The sequence below is a fragment of the Monocercomonoides exilis genome (assembly GCF_001643675.1).
Source record: "Monocercomonoides exilis strain PA203 chromosome Unknown scaffold38-1042076, whole genome shotgun sequence".
NCBI classification, from domain to species: domain Eukaryota; phylum Preaxostyla; order Oxymonadida; family Polymastigidae; genus Monocercomonoides; species Monocercomonoides exilis.
The window spans coordinates 640,420-656,252 of record NW_027150583.1 but is presented as its reverse complement, the minus strand read 5'-3'; the positions used below and the strand labels follow the sequence as shown (position 1 = coordinate 656,252).

General features: G+C 31.3%; 4 protein-coding genes across 4 annotated transcripts; 2 read left to right on the top strand and 2 right to left on the bottom strand.

The window, feature by feature from the left end:
* Nucleotides 1-1,389: 1,389 nt before the first annotated feature.
* Nucleotides 1,390-3,301, top strand: MONOS_15817 (uncharacterized protein). The gene has a single exon (XM_067868717.1). It carries the CDS (start codon nt 1,449-1,451, stop codon nt 2,751-2,753), a length of 1,305 nt encoding a protein of 434 aa, XP_067723234.1. The 5' UTR covers nt 1,390-1,448; the 3' UTR covers nt 2,754-3,301.
* A 2,627-nt stretch (nt 3,302-5,928) lies between these two features.
* MONOS_15816 (uncharacterized protein) lies at nt 5,929-6,890 on the bottom strand (the record flags this gene model as incomplete). The annotated part of the gene is made up of 2 exons (XM_067868716.1): nt 5,929-6,558; nt 6,612-6,890. The coding sequence occupies 2 exons, from the start codon at nt 6,888-6,890 to the stop codon at nt 5,929-5,931; spliced, it is 909 nt and encodes a 302-aa protein (XP_067723233.1).
* Nucleotides 6,891-9,003: 2,113 nt separating this feature from the next.
* On the top strand, nt 9,004-10,110 carry MONOS_15815 (uncharacterized protein; the record flags this gene model as incomplete). The annotated part of the gene is made up of 2 exons (XM_067868715.1): nt 9,004-9,038; nt 9,343-10,110. The coding sequence occupies exons 1-2, from the start codon at nt 9,024-9,026 to the stop codon at nt 10,108-10,110; spliced, it is 783 nt and encodes a 260-aa protein (XP_067723232.1). The 5' UTR covers nt 9,004-9,023.
* Nucleotides 10,111-10,876: 766 nt separating this feature from the next.
* MONOS_17943 (uncharacterized protein) lies at nt 10,877-12,423 on the bottom strand (the record flags this gene model as incomplete). The annotated part of the gene is made up of 2 exons (XM_067870914.1): nt 10,877-11,653; nt 11,917-12,423. 2 exons carry the CDS (start codon nt 12,421-12,423, stop codon nt 10,877-10,879), a joined length of 1,284 nt encoding a protein of 427 aa, XP_067723231.1.
* Between the last annotated feature and the right edge of the window lie 3,410 nt (nt 12,424-15,833).

Sequence of the window (15,833 nt, the reverse complement as noted above, 5' to 3'; positions counted from 1 at the left end):
AAATATATATCGAAATCTCGGAGAAACTCAAAATCCTATTTCTCCGAGATTTCGATATATTTTTCTGAAAATTTTCAAATGAGTTTGATGAGGTTATCAAATTATCTTCTTATTGAGATATCGATCTTGTCCGGTATTTTGTGCGATATCTGTATAAAAAAATTTTTTTTGTAATCGTATCCAAGATTTTCAAATTTTAAGCCAATTTTTAATTTTCTTTTTCATTATTCAACGATAATCAAGAAATCTATTTGAAACATTTTTCTAATACTCATAAACGTAAATGTAACATATTTTTGTTGTATTTTTAATGTTGGTGATCCTTCTTGAAATCAGGCATTTTCTTTCAAGATTATTCATAGAATAATTGTTTTTGAAATTTCCAATAACTTTCCAACAAAATTGAAATGCAATTGATTTTTGTTGTTTTCAAAGGAGCCGAAAATTCATTTGCATGAAACAAAAATAGTTAAAAGAAATAAGCTTTTCAAATAAAAAGCAAAATTTGATCACAAAAACGTTCGGAAATAATCTATTCACTGAAAACTTAATTTATGAAAACCATTTTCACAACAATATATATATAATAAACTTTACCGTTTGATGCATTTCGAAACATTCAGAGATTGCTGAAAGCAACACAAAGCTTTGATGCCAGCATCGCTGCACTTCTTCAACACTTAACACCACCGCGCTATCGACCAGGAAAAGTGCCATTTCTCCATCAGACGCTGCAGTAACTCAAAAGCAAAGAAAATGCAATTCTGTCCCAACCAATAAAGAAAAAAAAATGCATTGACGATGCTAAATACAGCTTCAATTGTTGTTTCCGAAAAAAAAATACATCCAAGTGAGGGAATTTGCTCCAATTCCTCTCACATCCATTCCTTGTCCTTTGCAACTACTTTCTCCAAGAACGCAACAATTGCTGCTCCGCCATTTCAATTTTACCTCATCAACAAATGCAATTGGCAAGCTCAGCAATGCACTGCACACGCACCAACCGCAACATGCTCACCAATGAGCAACATGTATTTTCCGCATGCAATAAGTGAACAAGCAATTTCCATTTATTAAAACGCTCTTCATTGAAATAAACTATTGCTCATTTCTGAAAAATCATTCAATTAACCATCCTTCTGGAATGTTTGCCTATAAAATAGATATTTCAAATGCAAACACATTATCACAATAAATACAAACTTCAAAGCACCAAAACACTCTTTTGAATAAAAATGAATTGATCTGATGTATATTTTTTTGAAACACGCCCATTTGTGTCGAAAAAACTGAAAGATATTCGTAACTACATGACTGAATAAAAACATGCAGTTGATAGTTATTGAAAAGACAAACAGAAAACAGAAAAAGAACTTTTTGATCAGTTCCATATACATATTAAGCAGCATTCGATCCAATTTGTTGATTTATTTGTTAGCTCTGCAAATATGTTCCAAAAATGTGTTCTGTTTGTGGCTGTGATGTCCATTTGCGCGCAGGAGGAAGGAGCGTTGCCCGTGGCGACGGTGTATTTGGAGCATGACGGAGAGGCGAGTGATAAAGGAGCGTTTTATCGGGGAGAGGTGAGCACGCTGAAAGGAGCATATGAAAAGCTGGGAGGGGAAGAGGCCAGCTGCATAAGGGTTGTCCGCGATGAAAGGGCGTATGTGGCAGAAGAGCTGCGGATCAGGAACAACGGGGGAATAACGTTTGAAGGAGTGAACAAAGCGAGAGACGGAAGCGAGGAAGCAGCGATCGACTGCGATGTGCGTGCGCGGTCGGCTCTGTTCACGTGCGAGAAGGTGGTGCAGTTCAGGTATTTGGGATTCGAGTTTCCAGCATCAAGCACGAAGTGGGAAGCGTTGATAAAAGCGAATGAAATGTCGACGTCGCTCACGATCAGCAACTGCCGATTTGTGAGGGTCGGGGCACAGGCGCGAGGAGAAATGGTTGCGCTGGCTGAGGAAGAAGGGTCTTTGGAAAAAAGCCTTGTGAGGGCATTTGCCGGGTCAGTTGCGTTGAACACTGTTTCATGCACAGATGCCAGCAGCACAGCTTCGTTTTCGCTGTCTCCGTTTTATTTTGAAGGCGTGAGCGCAGTGTCGCTGAATGGGGTGGAGATCAGCCAAGTGGCAGTTCAAAATGGAGCAGCGATAGGCATTTTCGACAAAAGCGACAAGCCCTCAGCAATTGTTATTGAAGGACTGGATGTCCAAGAGGTGAATGCAGAGAATGGTGCAGCAGCAGGCTTTGAGATATCTTTGATTTCGGAGGAGTCGACCGTGACGATTGGAAGGACGAGCAAATGCACGTTCAAGTTGTGCAGAGCAGCTGGAGGAAAGGCTGGGGCAATGCTGATCAGCGTGGCAAAGGCAACATCGAATCTTCAGCTTCCGTCAGCCAGCAACCTGGAGATAGACAGCACAAACACAGCGAATTCAACAGCGAGATCGATATTCATTGTTGCGCCAGATTTTGAAGAGTTCAGCAAACAGGAAGATGCATTTGAGTTTGCGAGCGATTTTGATGAATCAGCAAGTGGGTGGGTTGTTGGGGCAGCAGATGGAGAAGCAGAAGGAGAAGCAGAGCTTGTGGATGTGTATGAGCATGTCAAGGGGAACACAGATGGTCATCCGAAGACTTCTTCTTCTAAAGACGACGATTCATCAGACTTATCGCTTATGATCTCCATTAATGTTCCAATAGGATTTGTGATATTAGTTATTGTGATTTGCTGCTGCGTCTGCCGTTAAAATTGGAGAAAGCAAGCTAAAGTTGCAGAGGCATAGCAAAGATACAAATGAACAAGAAATGAGCAACCAGATGCTGAGTCGCATTCGCAACGTTGTGAAAAACTTTTTGAAAAGATTTTTTTTTTCATCGTTTTGATCATCTACAAAGAGTTCATTGGAAGATTATGAACTTGATACACACCTCGTTTTTTATTTTTTATGTTATAATTTTTTGTGAATGTTTTGTTTTCGATATTTGTTTTCGATATTTGTTTTCGATTTCCATTTTTCATCTGATTTTGGCATTTTTATGTTTGAATTTTTTTTGAATTTTTCAAAAGGATTCATTTTTATTTGAATGTTTCATGATTTGCCAATCAGCACAATTTAAGCGATACATATATATTTTTGTTGTTGTTGTTGTTGTTTTTTAAGCAGAAATGACATTTCATGCATTTCTATTGCAACATCTTTTTATTTTTTTCAGTGTTGTTCTTGTTTGTGAACTGAATTTTTGGCATTTCGGAACACTCAAGAAATAGCCGAAAACAAAAGGTGAGAATGAGAAATAATTGTGTTTTGCAGCAAATGGGTTTGGATGGGGGATTCTGTTGTGCATGGCAAAGAAAAACACTCATTTCCAAGCTTTCGATGAAAAAGGAAAAATACTCCTTGTTTTGGAACCAGGCTGTGAGAGTTTCATTCAGAAATCAAAAATGGTCAGATCGGTGCTATTTCAATCATGTTGGTTTTCAGGAAACGAAGAAATCAAACGTATTTTCAAGGGATTGCTTTCAGATTTTTTTATCATGTTTGTTTACTTTCATGTTCTAAGAATCGATAAAAAAAAATTTTTTTTTTATGCACAGAAATAGAAGATATTTTCAGTTTGTACCAAATCCGACCATTTATGCAAAACTCTATTCTTTGAAAAATATAGATCTTGTTTTATTCAGACAAATTATAACAATATTTAATTTCTGAAATATATAACCAGTTGAACTGAATCTCGAATTATAACGAATCAGCAATAAGAAACAACAGGAATATAAATAATTAGGGTTAACTTTTAAATAAGACTTTTTGCTTAATAAACACTTTTTTTGTTTTTGCTTGCCAACTGCTGAAAAGCACAGATTGGCTTTCAGTACTTCAAAAAAACCTTTTTCACAAGTTTTATTCTATTTATTTTTTATTTTCTTTTTTGTTAAATTTGAAAGGACATTTACCATCAAACCAGCCAATACCCAAAAAATTAGGCACATTTTTTGAATAATTCAAACAATTATTTTTCTTTTTTTAATTATTTTTTTTAACAAATGGGGGAAAATCCAGACTTTCAAGCTTTTTTTGCACAAAGCATGTGAAAATTGCTTTACTCATAACTTTGTTTCGCTTTCTCAATATTCAAAAAAAATTTGATTTTCAGATCCGAATACAGGCATCGTTGAAATAAAAACATTAATTTTTCCAACATTTCACGAATGTCAAAAAATGGACATATTACTATTGTGTTTTTTGATCAAAAAAAGTCAATGAAAAGTGCATAATTTTTCAAAAAAAAAAAAAAAAAATAAAGAAGTTCGATTTTGTCCCAAATTTTCCTTGAAAACTTCAGTTTTGTTTTAATAAGGTGAAGAGTCAAAATAGTCGACAAAATCTTGAATCCTAACTTTGAAAAATTACCAAAAACAATAAAAAAAATATCAAAAACAATGCTTGAAAGAAAAACATTTAATTTCAAAAACTCGTGGAAGCATGACAAAACATTGATAAAAAAAATTTAACGTTAATTACAGTCTAAACCAGATATAATCACATCGAATACAATCACATTCGTTCATAGTCACATTTTTCCATGCACCGACATTTTTAGTTCATTCTTCATTCATTTTCCATCGAATATAATCACAGGGATGAAAATATATAATCACATTTTTTATTATTATGGGTGATTTTTTCAATGAACAATCGGTTTTTTGATCAAAAATATGAATTTTTTGTTTTTGCAAAAATATACTCAAATAAGTCTGAATTATGAGTATTTATGTTCAAAATTGTTAAAACAAGTGAAAAAAGTGTGTTTGTGCAGAATTTCCAAAAATTAAAAAAATCGACCCAAAATTTATTATTTTTAAAATATAATTTCATTTTTTTCTGTGTTAAGTCACATCGCTTATTATCACAATCGGATATAGTCACAAAGAGTCGTGCAAAAACCGATGTGATTATATCCGGTTTTGACTGTATATGGGTGATTATTTTTGAAATCATATATTTTTTCGTTGCAAGTTTTATTTTCAAATTCACAATTATTTGAAAAACAATTTTCAAAAAAGCATCACTTGTTTTCTAATTATTGTTGTTTTGACACATGTTGTTAAAGAAAGACAGAGAAGTGCAAATATGATTTCCACAAAAATATCTGATTGATTTTTAAGTATTTGCGATAAACAATCTGTTCGATATTTTTGATAGAAAAATTATGAAATCAAAAAGAATCACCCATATATATAGGGTGATTTTTTTATCCGGACATAATTTTTATTTTTTGATAAAAAAATAAATATTTTTTTATAAATCGCATGTTGAAATTTTTGAAAAAATGCAACAATCAATTGTAAATATTATCCATTAATACTCTTTTGATAATTTTGCTGGTATTTCTTCGTTCATTATCATCTTCTAAATCATCATCTTTAAAAATTTGGGATATGGATATTTTTCTTTTTTCCGGCTTCTCTTCAGAAAACAAATCTTTTTCGATTTATTCTTCAACAGAATCATCAATATTTTTCTCCTCTTTCATCTTTTTGTATTCTTTCCATTCATCAAAAAATGCTTGGTCGGAATTATTTTTTCCATGGAAATATAAACGATGGGATTTTTTTTTCAGCTGAACTGAAGGAGTGTCAGGCAACTTCACCAATACAGAATTGAACTGCCCAGACAACACGCCGCTCTTTTCAAATGCAGAGTGAATTGTTGAAGGAAGCAATGCAGTTTGCAAAGCCTGTGGCAAGGCATTTGCAACTGCTTTTCGTCTGAGTGCGATCGAAGAAGATGATGGAACAACATAGCTTGAATTGAAACATCTTTTAAACACCGCAAAAACTCCGCAATCAAGTGGCTGTGTGAGATGAGTGCAATGTGAAACATATGTTACTGCATCAATTGATGCATCTTCAAATTTTTGTTACAGATCTGGCTGTGCTCTTGAAGGATGAGAATTCAAGAGAAGCAAGCATCTTTCTTCGTTCATTTCCAGCAATTTTCTTTTTAGGACAATTCCAGGCAGTAGTATCTTTTCTGCATAGCGAGCAAACAATGCATCGGTCATCCATCCATCATTGTCTGCCCAGGCGTGAAGCTGTGGACTGAGCAAGACCTTCATTTCAGTTGGTTGTTTTTTGGATGGACAAAGAACAAAGCTTAGAAAATAATAACAATCAGCGGCAACTGCAACCACAAGAGTGGAGTTTGGTTTGTTGATTGGAGTTTTTGAAAATCCAACTGAAACATCTAATGGATGAACGACAAGTTGTTTTGTATTGTCAAAGAGGCGAAAAGAGAATTCGTCTGTGTTGAAGATGAGTAAAGTGGAGTATTTGTGAAAGTCATGAAGTGATCGAAGAAGAGAGAAAAAAGGATGAAGAGACTGTTTGCTAGACACAGATAAACGTTGAATATAATCTTTATGAGGAATCGATGTTTTGAGATCTGGATTGCGTTTGACAAACGAATATGGTGTTGATTTTGAAATTTTAACTTCTTGATCTTCTTCTTCTCCACTTCGAATTTTTCTATCAGTTAGCACTGATTCCATCTGAAATTATAATTTATTATAATCATAGATAAGGAAAAGCACAAAATACAAACCAATCGTTTTGTTTGAGTTACAGAATAACTTACTCCTGTCAAACTTTCGATTCTGATGACTCCGGATATTGCTTCTTTGTTGTCTTTTGTATAAAGCTCTCGTCGACAGACTTTTCCCAAGGTTCTACCCTTTTCAACAGCAATTACGGCTCGGTTTATCGATGAACGAGAGAATTCCTTCAGATTAGCAGCGTAGGTAACACGGCATTTTCCGTCAGCAATGATTGTGGCTATACGTACTAATCGATTTTTGAATTGACGATACTGGAAAGATTTCATCAAATCTCTCAATTTCGTCATACCATTTTTTTTTCTTTGTTTCACTACTCTTATAAAAATAAAATATTGGTTGTGATCTTATTTTTATTTTTTTTTAAAAAAAATTATTTTGAAATGAAAAGAAAAAAAATCAAAAAAATATTTTCGATAAAATTCTAACTAAGAAAGCCCCGTTGCTATGACCTAATCTCTTCAGGTGAGGCACAAATCAGAGATGGAGGAACTAACCCCCCCATCTCCCCCCCATCAGAGATTAGGTGCAGTAATTTAATCCAAATTTCAAACTGTTGACTTTTCCTTACATGCAATAAACAACTAATTAAACATAAAAAGTGGGTGATTAAACTAATAATAAAAATTTATGTTCGGATAAAAAAAAATGTCCGGATAAAAAAACTACCATATATACACCATTTATTATTCAAATATGGTTAACTTATTATTCGAAATTGGTAAACTTCTTATTCAAAATTAATAAAATTGAGTATTTTTTTTGAAAAGTTTTTTTGTGAAAAAATGGTTTTTGGCTGAATATCAGAAAATATTGAAAATATTATATTCACTCAATATTCGAAATATAGATGAGAATTTGAACCCAGATTTTTATTATTTGTGAATAAACAGAAAATTTCTGATTTTTCAGAAAAAAAAATCATCATCATGGAAATAGGATAATTTTTGAATTATTTCACCTCACATCGATAAATAATAAATAATTCAATCATGAAATGTTATTTGCATCAATGATACAAACTGAATGCAAATATTTTTCAGAACTGAATAAATCCACGAATGCACTTTCAGGATTCTTCATTTGTTTTTGATTGTTCTTATAAATATTTCGAAGTGAAAATAACATTTCATGATTGAATTATTTATTATTTATCGATGTGAGGTGAAATAATTCAAAAATTATCCTATTTCCATGATGATGATTTTTTTTTCTGAAAAATCAGAAATTTTCTGTTTATTCACAAATAATAAAAATCTGGGTTCAAATTCTCATCTATATTTCGAATATTGAGTGAATATAATATTTTCAATATTTTCTGATATTCAGCCAAAAACCATTTTTTCACAAAAAAACTTTTCAAAAAAAATACTCAATTTTATTAATTTTGAATAAGAAGTTTACCAATTTCGAATAATAAGTTTACCAAATTTGAATAATAAACGGTATCTATGTATAAGTATATAACCTATCAATAATTTGTTATTTGTTCATAAATTATTCTCTTTGTTAAAAAAACCTTTTTAAACTTGAAGCAATGAAAGGAAAATATTAATAGGAAACAATAATAAACTGGGTGATAAAAAAACGGACAATATATGTCTTTAATAATTATATGATCAAAATTTCCATAATAGTAAAGGAAAAGAATTTTTATCTTTTTTTTCTTCATTATTCTTTGACAAAAAATGCAAACACAATCAGATTGCGTATGAGAAGTGACACTTTATCTTTTAATTTGATTTATTATTTTATTTTTATCTCGCACTTTCTTTTTGTATATTTTTTATTTTAATTGAAAAATGGAGCAATATTTTGATTTCTATTATGAAAAATTATTGGAAACAATCGCTACAAAGAAGTTCAATGGCTTGCATACATTATTTCATTGCTTTTATATTAATTTTCACAAGCTTTTTTCAGAATTGCTTTCTGAGCTTAAACACCACACTGAATGGATGCAGAAGAAGAAAATCCTTGAAATGAATGGAATAATTGATGAAATGGACAAAGAAGAATTTAATTCCATTTTCTCAAAAGAAATGTTTGATAAAATAGATCAAATGATTGAAGAAAAGAAAATGCCTGTGAGGAATGCTATTTTGTTACTGAAGCACATCGGATATCATAATATCATCGGAAATTTGTTTCAATTTGATTTCAATATGTCTTCGCTTCGTTTCAGAATTGAAAAGATGATTGCTGAAGAAGAGAAGAAGAAAGAAGGGGAAAATGAAAAGCTTCTTGTTGGTCTCTGCGAGTGCTATTTTATTCTAAGTTTCAACTTCACTTCGGAAATGCTTTCTATTTGTGTGCCTTGCCTTTTGAAAGCTGCATTGAACAAAGAAGAAAGCGAAGAAGCACGAAAAGAAGTGGAAATGGCTTTGCTAGCTTTGAGCAGCATGGGCGTGCGTCGTGTTTGAGTGTTTATATTACATTTATAATATCATTGAATTGCCTTCTTCTTTTTCTATTCTATTCTTTTCTTTTTTCTTTTTCTTTTTCTTTTCTTTTCTTTTCTTTTCTTTTCTTTTCTTTTCTTTTCTTTTCTTTTCTTTTCTTTTCTTTTCTTTTCTTTTCTTTTCTTTTCTTTTCTTTTCTTTTCTTTTTCTTTTCTTTTCTTTTTTTTTCTTTTCTTTTCTTTTCTTTTCTTTTCTTTTTCTTTTCTTTTCTTTTTTTCTTTTTCTTTTCTTTTCTTTTCTTTTTTATTTATTTTGTTAGATTGCTGAACAAGAGCTGTATTTTCAAGAAATAAAGGAAATCATCCAATATCACCAGGAGCATCGCAACTTGACACGACTTGCCTATCAGTCTGCGATGCAATTTTTGATGTTCAGGATTTTTTATGAAAGAAGCTTGGAAGAAGTTTTTATGAATGAGTTGCATTTTGTGAGAGAAGCAAGAAGAGAACTGGAAGAGCTGACAAGATGTGTTGATTGGAAGAGAAAAGAAGGAGAGAATGAAATAAGAGGAAAAGATACGAAAGAAGTGATGGAATTAAGGAAATGTATCGAAACTGTGGGAGTTTTCTTATACGAGTATCGATTACGAACTGAAGAATATGCTGTTCTTATTGGATGCATTATTCAGATACTTCAAGCAGCAAAGGATAATCACAGAGAAGTTGAGGGGAGATGCACTGAATTGTTGAAACATGCATCTCGTAACGCTGCTGTGGAGATTGATGACTTGTTGGAAAGTGGAGCTGCTCATATGGCTTTGGGAGAAACCATCCGATTTGATTTGCTAAAATCACCAGTTGAGGATTATTTGCTATTTTTCGAAAATATTTGTAAAAGATTGAAGGAGAACAAGGAAAAAGAAAACGAAGAAACAAAACGAAAAGAAACGAAAAGAAAAGTGTTTGACAGGTTGGAAGAAGAAGGATACGAGGATGGCATTATCAGATTGCGTTATTGTATTTTAAAAGGGATATTTGGTGATGATTTTTTGGTTCGACGTATTGAATATTACATTGTTCATTGTTAAATTAAACATTTTTTGTATTTTCATTTCATTTTATTTCTAGAAATTTTTTTATTCTTTTTTTTTTATGGAACAAGAAAAATTGATTTTCTTTTCCAAAGTGCAATTTCATTTCAGTTTATAATTTTCAAAATAATAATGATTATTATAACAATAGTGAAGGATTCCAAAAAAGAGGGTGAATCAATTGATAACAATTATGCTTGCATTCATTGTTATTTCAATCCCCACTTTTCTTTTCTTCTTCTTCCTCTGGGCAAACAATGGAAAACGCAACTTCAAATTCCTTTGCGAATTAGTCATATTGATTGATATGTGCTTCAACTGGAGGCTTATCTTCCTCAGAATGAATGATGATTCCTTTCATTTTTCCTTCTTTGGACACACATTGAAAGAGTTTTTTTTCATCATCTGAAAAGCACATGTTCAATTAAAAAACATGGATTCTGTGAAATGAAAGGGAGGAAATGGAAGGGAATTAAAAAAAACAAAAAACGAAAGGAGAATCAATTGAAAAACTCAAATTAATAATATTGTGATACTCATCAAAGCATTGGCAATCGGATTCTTCTGACTGCAATTTATGTAAAAGCTGAAAATCGAAAGGTCTGTGATGAATTTAGGTTTTTTTTTAATATTCTTTTGACAGTCATGAAAAAAGTGTTGAAAAGATATTCTCCAGGTCAGGTTTATTTTCGATTTTGCTAAATGATAAAACAATAATAATAATTATAATTTCGAGTTGCAAAGCATCGCCTGTTTCATTTCCTCAAGCATTCACAAAATAATCAGAAATGTCCAACGATATTTTGCCATTATAATTTTTTTTTCCGTTTTGAAAATCAAACATTTCATGAATAATTGTGATGGTGTCTTCGTATCCTTCTTCTTCCAGCTTTTCAAACACTTTCCTTTTCATCTCTTTTCTTTCATCTTCTTCCTTTTCATCTTTCTCCTTTTCTTTCAATCTTCTTGAAATATTCAAAAAGAATTGCAAGCAATCAAATAACATTCCGTCATCCACTGTTTGTCGCTGTATCTCCTCCAAAACAGCTTCAACTGCTCCGCCTTTCAGCAAGCCATCAACCCCCACAGTTCTGTATTCTACTGCCCTTCGCAATATGTTAACGCATTGGCTGCCAATTTCCCTGTGATTATCCTTTGCTGCTCGAAATAACTGAACTATGCTATTGATAAGCCCCGCAAATTCTTCTTTCCACATTGTGCAGTTGGAAAAATAACGAATCAATGTTCGTATCCATCTCAATATGATAAGCTCTTCTTTCGTATCTTTTCTTCTTATTTCATTCTCTCCTTCTTTTCTCTCCCAATCCACACATTTCGTTAGCTCGTCCAATTCTCTTGCAGCCTCTCTCACAAAATGCAACTCATTCATAAAAACTTCTTCCAAGCTTCTTTCATAAAAAATCCTGAACATCAAAAATTGCATCGCAGACTGATAGGCAAGTCGTGTCAAGTTGCGATGCTCCTGGTGATATTGGATGATTTCCTTTATTTCTTGAAAATACAGCTCTTGTTCAGCAATCTAACAAAATAAATAAAAAAGAAAAGAAAAGAAAAGAAAAAGAAAAAAAGAAAAGAAAAGAAAAAGAAAAGAAAAGAAAAGAAAAGAAAAGAAAAAAAAAGAAAAGAAAAGAAAAGAAAAGAAAAGAAAAGAAAAGAAAAGAAAAGAAAAGAAAAGAAAAGAAAAGAAAAGAAAAGAAAAAGAAAAAGAAAAAAGAAAAGAATAGAATAGAAAAAGAAGAAGGCAATTCAATGATATTATAAATGTAATATAAACACTCAAACACGACGCACGCCCATGCTGCTCAAAGCTAGCAAAGCCATTTCCACTTCTTTTCGTGCTTCTTCGCTTTCTTCTTTGTTCAATGCAGCTTTCAAAAGGCAAGGCACACAAATAGAAAGCATTTCCGAAGTGAAGTTGAAACTTAGAATAAAATAGCACTCGCAGAGACCAACAAGAAGCTTTTCATTTTCCCCTTCTTTCTTCTTCTCTTCTTCAGCAATCATCTTTTCAATTCTGAAACGAAGCGAAGACATATTGAAATCAAATTGAAACAAATTAACAATGACATTATGATATCCGATGTTCTTCGTCAACAAAATAGCATTTTCTAAAGTCAATTTCTTTTCTTCAATCATTTGATCTATTCTGTTGAACAGCTCAACAGTGAAAACAGATCTGAATTCTTCCTTATTCATTCCATTAATTATTTCATTCATTTCTTCAATTTTCTGCTTCTGTGCATCTTCGTTGCATCTTTCAAGCTCTGCAAGCAATTCTCCTATAAGCATATCAAACTTAAATACTCAAATTCTAACAATACAAAAGCAGACAAACGAAATAACTTCTCTTTCAGATCCATCTGTTCACTTCCATCTATCTTCGTTTCAACTGAATCAATTTCCATTCTCAGTGAAATATAAAATTTGAAGATCTATCAAAGAGTTCGTTAATTCAAAAATAACACGAAAACAAATATCATTGATTATCTCATGAAGTAAAAAAGAGACAAATAGTACACTATTCTTTTTTGATCGTTCAAAAATCAGAGTTTGGAAAAACTAAAAGAAGCGAACGAGCTAATATGTATAAAACCGGAAAAGATTGATTTTTGAAAAGTTTGATCAAACCAATAAATATTCCGATTGAAGATATTTCGTTAAAATGATTGAAGAAAATTAATCATTTTAATCCCCATGGATATTAATAATTCAATTGGATATAATTTCCAATGAAAAAAAGACAAGGATGCTTTGTTTTTGAATTTTTGATTCATATTCTGAGGTTTTTCAATATTTGAGAAAGAATCAGGGTGATTTATAAACCCGAACATTTTTAATAACCCGGTTATTTTTTTTGTTCGTTGAAACAGAATAAATAGATTATAAAAATTAAAAAGGCAAACATTTATTTATATATTTAACTATTTTATGGCAGCACTAAAATTTTTTTGTTTCAATTTTAGTTTTTGATGAAGATCAAAGGAATTTTTAATTTATTTTTGATCATTTGTTTTGCTTGTTTTTGGGCAACTCTCTTTCTTTGTTTATTTTCAATTACAAGGTCATAAAACATACATAATGAAGTTTTATTATTCGAAATGTTCTATGTTTTTATCTTTTTTTTCGAATGTTTTTCTCATTTCATCATTTTTGTCAAAAAATATGAAAAAGTGAAAATTATGAGCTGTTCAATATTTTTTTCATAATAAAAATGATGTGAATGAAAAGAAAAATGTTTGCATTAAGCAATCACCTTGTAAAATCTTTGTGAAATGTTGTTGTTTTCATTGTACAAATCAAATTTTGAAAATGATAAAAATGCTCATTTTGTTTTCAATTTAATTTAAAATGACTTATAATGAAGAGTATCAATGCAATTTTATCATATTTACATGAAATTGTTACGTATATATCACAATATCAAATAAAAGTTCAGAAATTTTCACTTTTTCATATTTTTTGACAAAAATGATGAAATGAGAAAAACATTCGAAAAAAAAGATAAAAACATAGAACATTTCGAATAATAAAACTTCATTATGTATGTTTTATGACCTTGTAATTGAAAATAAACAAAGAAAGAGAGTTGCCCAAAAACAAGCAAAACAAATGATCAAAAATAAATTAAAAATTCCTTTGATCTTCATCAAAAACTAAAATTGAAACAAAAAAATTTTAGTGCTGCCATAAAATAGTTAAATATATAAATAAATGTTTGCCTTTTTAATTTTTATAATCTATTTATTCTGTTTCAACGAACAAAAAAAATAACCGGGTTATTAAAAATGTTCGGGTTTATAAATCACCCTGATTCTTTCTCAAATATTGAAAAACCTCAGAATATGTATCAAAATTAATTTCCTCTGCGAGAATAAAGTTGAATTACAAGAATAAGAATGTTTCTCAAATCATTTTTAACTTTGATTCTTCCTTGAAGAAACGATGGTTCTTCGTTCGTGAAAAAAATGGAGGAAGTGATTTATTTTGAAGAGGAGAAGTTTGATAACGAAAAGAATGTTATGCTGCCATTTGATATAAACAAGGTCAATCGTATAACTTGTCAAAGCAGATCGCTTCTGGGATTTTATTTTGTATCCACATCATGCTTGTTGAGCGCTGCATTGAACAATAAGAAAAGTGAAGAAGAACCAAATTAAGTTGAAATTGCTTTGGATACGTTGATCAAAATTGAGCTATGGACTGTTTGAATTTCATCTTTGTCGATTCTGATTTAATTATATTTTTTCTACTCCAAAAAGATAATTCAGAAAGTACTGCAAGTGAAAGAAGTGACGGAAATAATCAAATTTCTAAAGGACACAACAACCAGATACATCTTGCCTGCTGATCTGATTGGAAGTTTTTGATAGACCGATTATTTTACGATGAGTATTTGGAAGAAGAGATTGTGAATGATTTGTGTTTTGCGAGAGAGGCAACAAGAGAGCTGGAAGAGCTAACAAGAAATGTGGATTGGAAGAGAGAAGTGGAGTCTGTTCCGTATTCAATTGAAAAGAAAGAAGTATGTTCCATAAATAAATGGATAGAAGTGATTAACAATTGCTTGGAATCATCTCAGGTGTGGAATAAAGAATTTGTTGGACTTGTTGGAAGCATGACTGGAGCATTTTGGTTATCGAAGGATTGTAGAGTAAAATATTCAATTGGATCAACTTTTGTAATAATTTTACCGGAAGCAAAGCAAAGCATGTGGACTATTTGTTAAGAAGTGGGGCTGTTAATACGTTTTTGGAGGAAATTACACATCCATACGAAAATGATTCTCATATCAAAGAACATTTCAATAATTTCCGGTTCATAAAAAGATTGTTGAAAAGCAAGATGAAAGATGGAAGCAAGGAAGTACAGCGAATAGAAATTAAGAGAAAAATATTCGACTTGTTGGGGGAAGAAGTGTATGAAGATTCATTGATAAGCTTGAATCAAAGACCTTGTTGAGTTGGAGAAATTGATGATTCTGATATTTCGACTTTTCGTCCTTTGTGGCGAATGTTCTACCCTGAGAAAATTGTGTATTTGTGAAGAAAAATGTTCTTTTCAATTGCATTTCTTGCTTCGTAATCTCAGAATAGAATGTTAACAAAATGAATATGAGATGACAGTCAAAAATGGAATTGAATAGATTTAGAGTTTCAAAAGAGGCAGACGAATGAAGAAATGAAGATGTGGAAAATGAAAAAGAAAGAAAGAAAGAAAGAAAAGAGATATTTTCATTTCCATCCAAGATCAAAACAACATGTTTCTTCTCATTCATATTTATCATTTTTCTCTTCACCATCACCAGCTTTTATTATTTTTTTATTCTTTCTCTCAGCATTTCTGATTTGCAAATCCTCAATCTTCGTTGTGTGAAACCATTATCTTCTTCTTTTCAAATTCTCGAATTATGTGCCAATCCATTATTGCAACAGGATTTTTCCAAATTCATTTCATCCAAAAATATTCTTCTTCATTTGTCTATAAATATTTGAATCATTTGGGTATTTTTTTATGAGAAGTCACCGCAGATCAAAAATTTGACCTTTGAAAGTTAATTATTTTTCACTCCGTTTCCATAATTCTCATGAAAAAATCAATATTTCACAAAAATGCTAGCAAGTTCATTACAAACCTCTTCAAAACAAATTTTTTGAATCAAAAAATTATGGATCATATTTTTTGATCAAAATTTTAATATC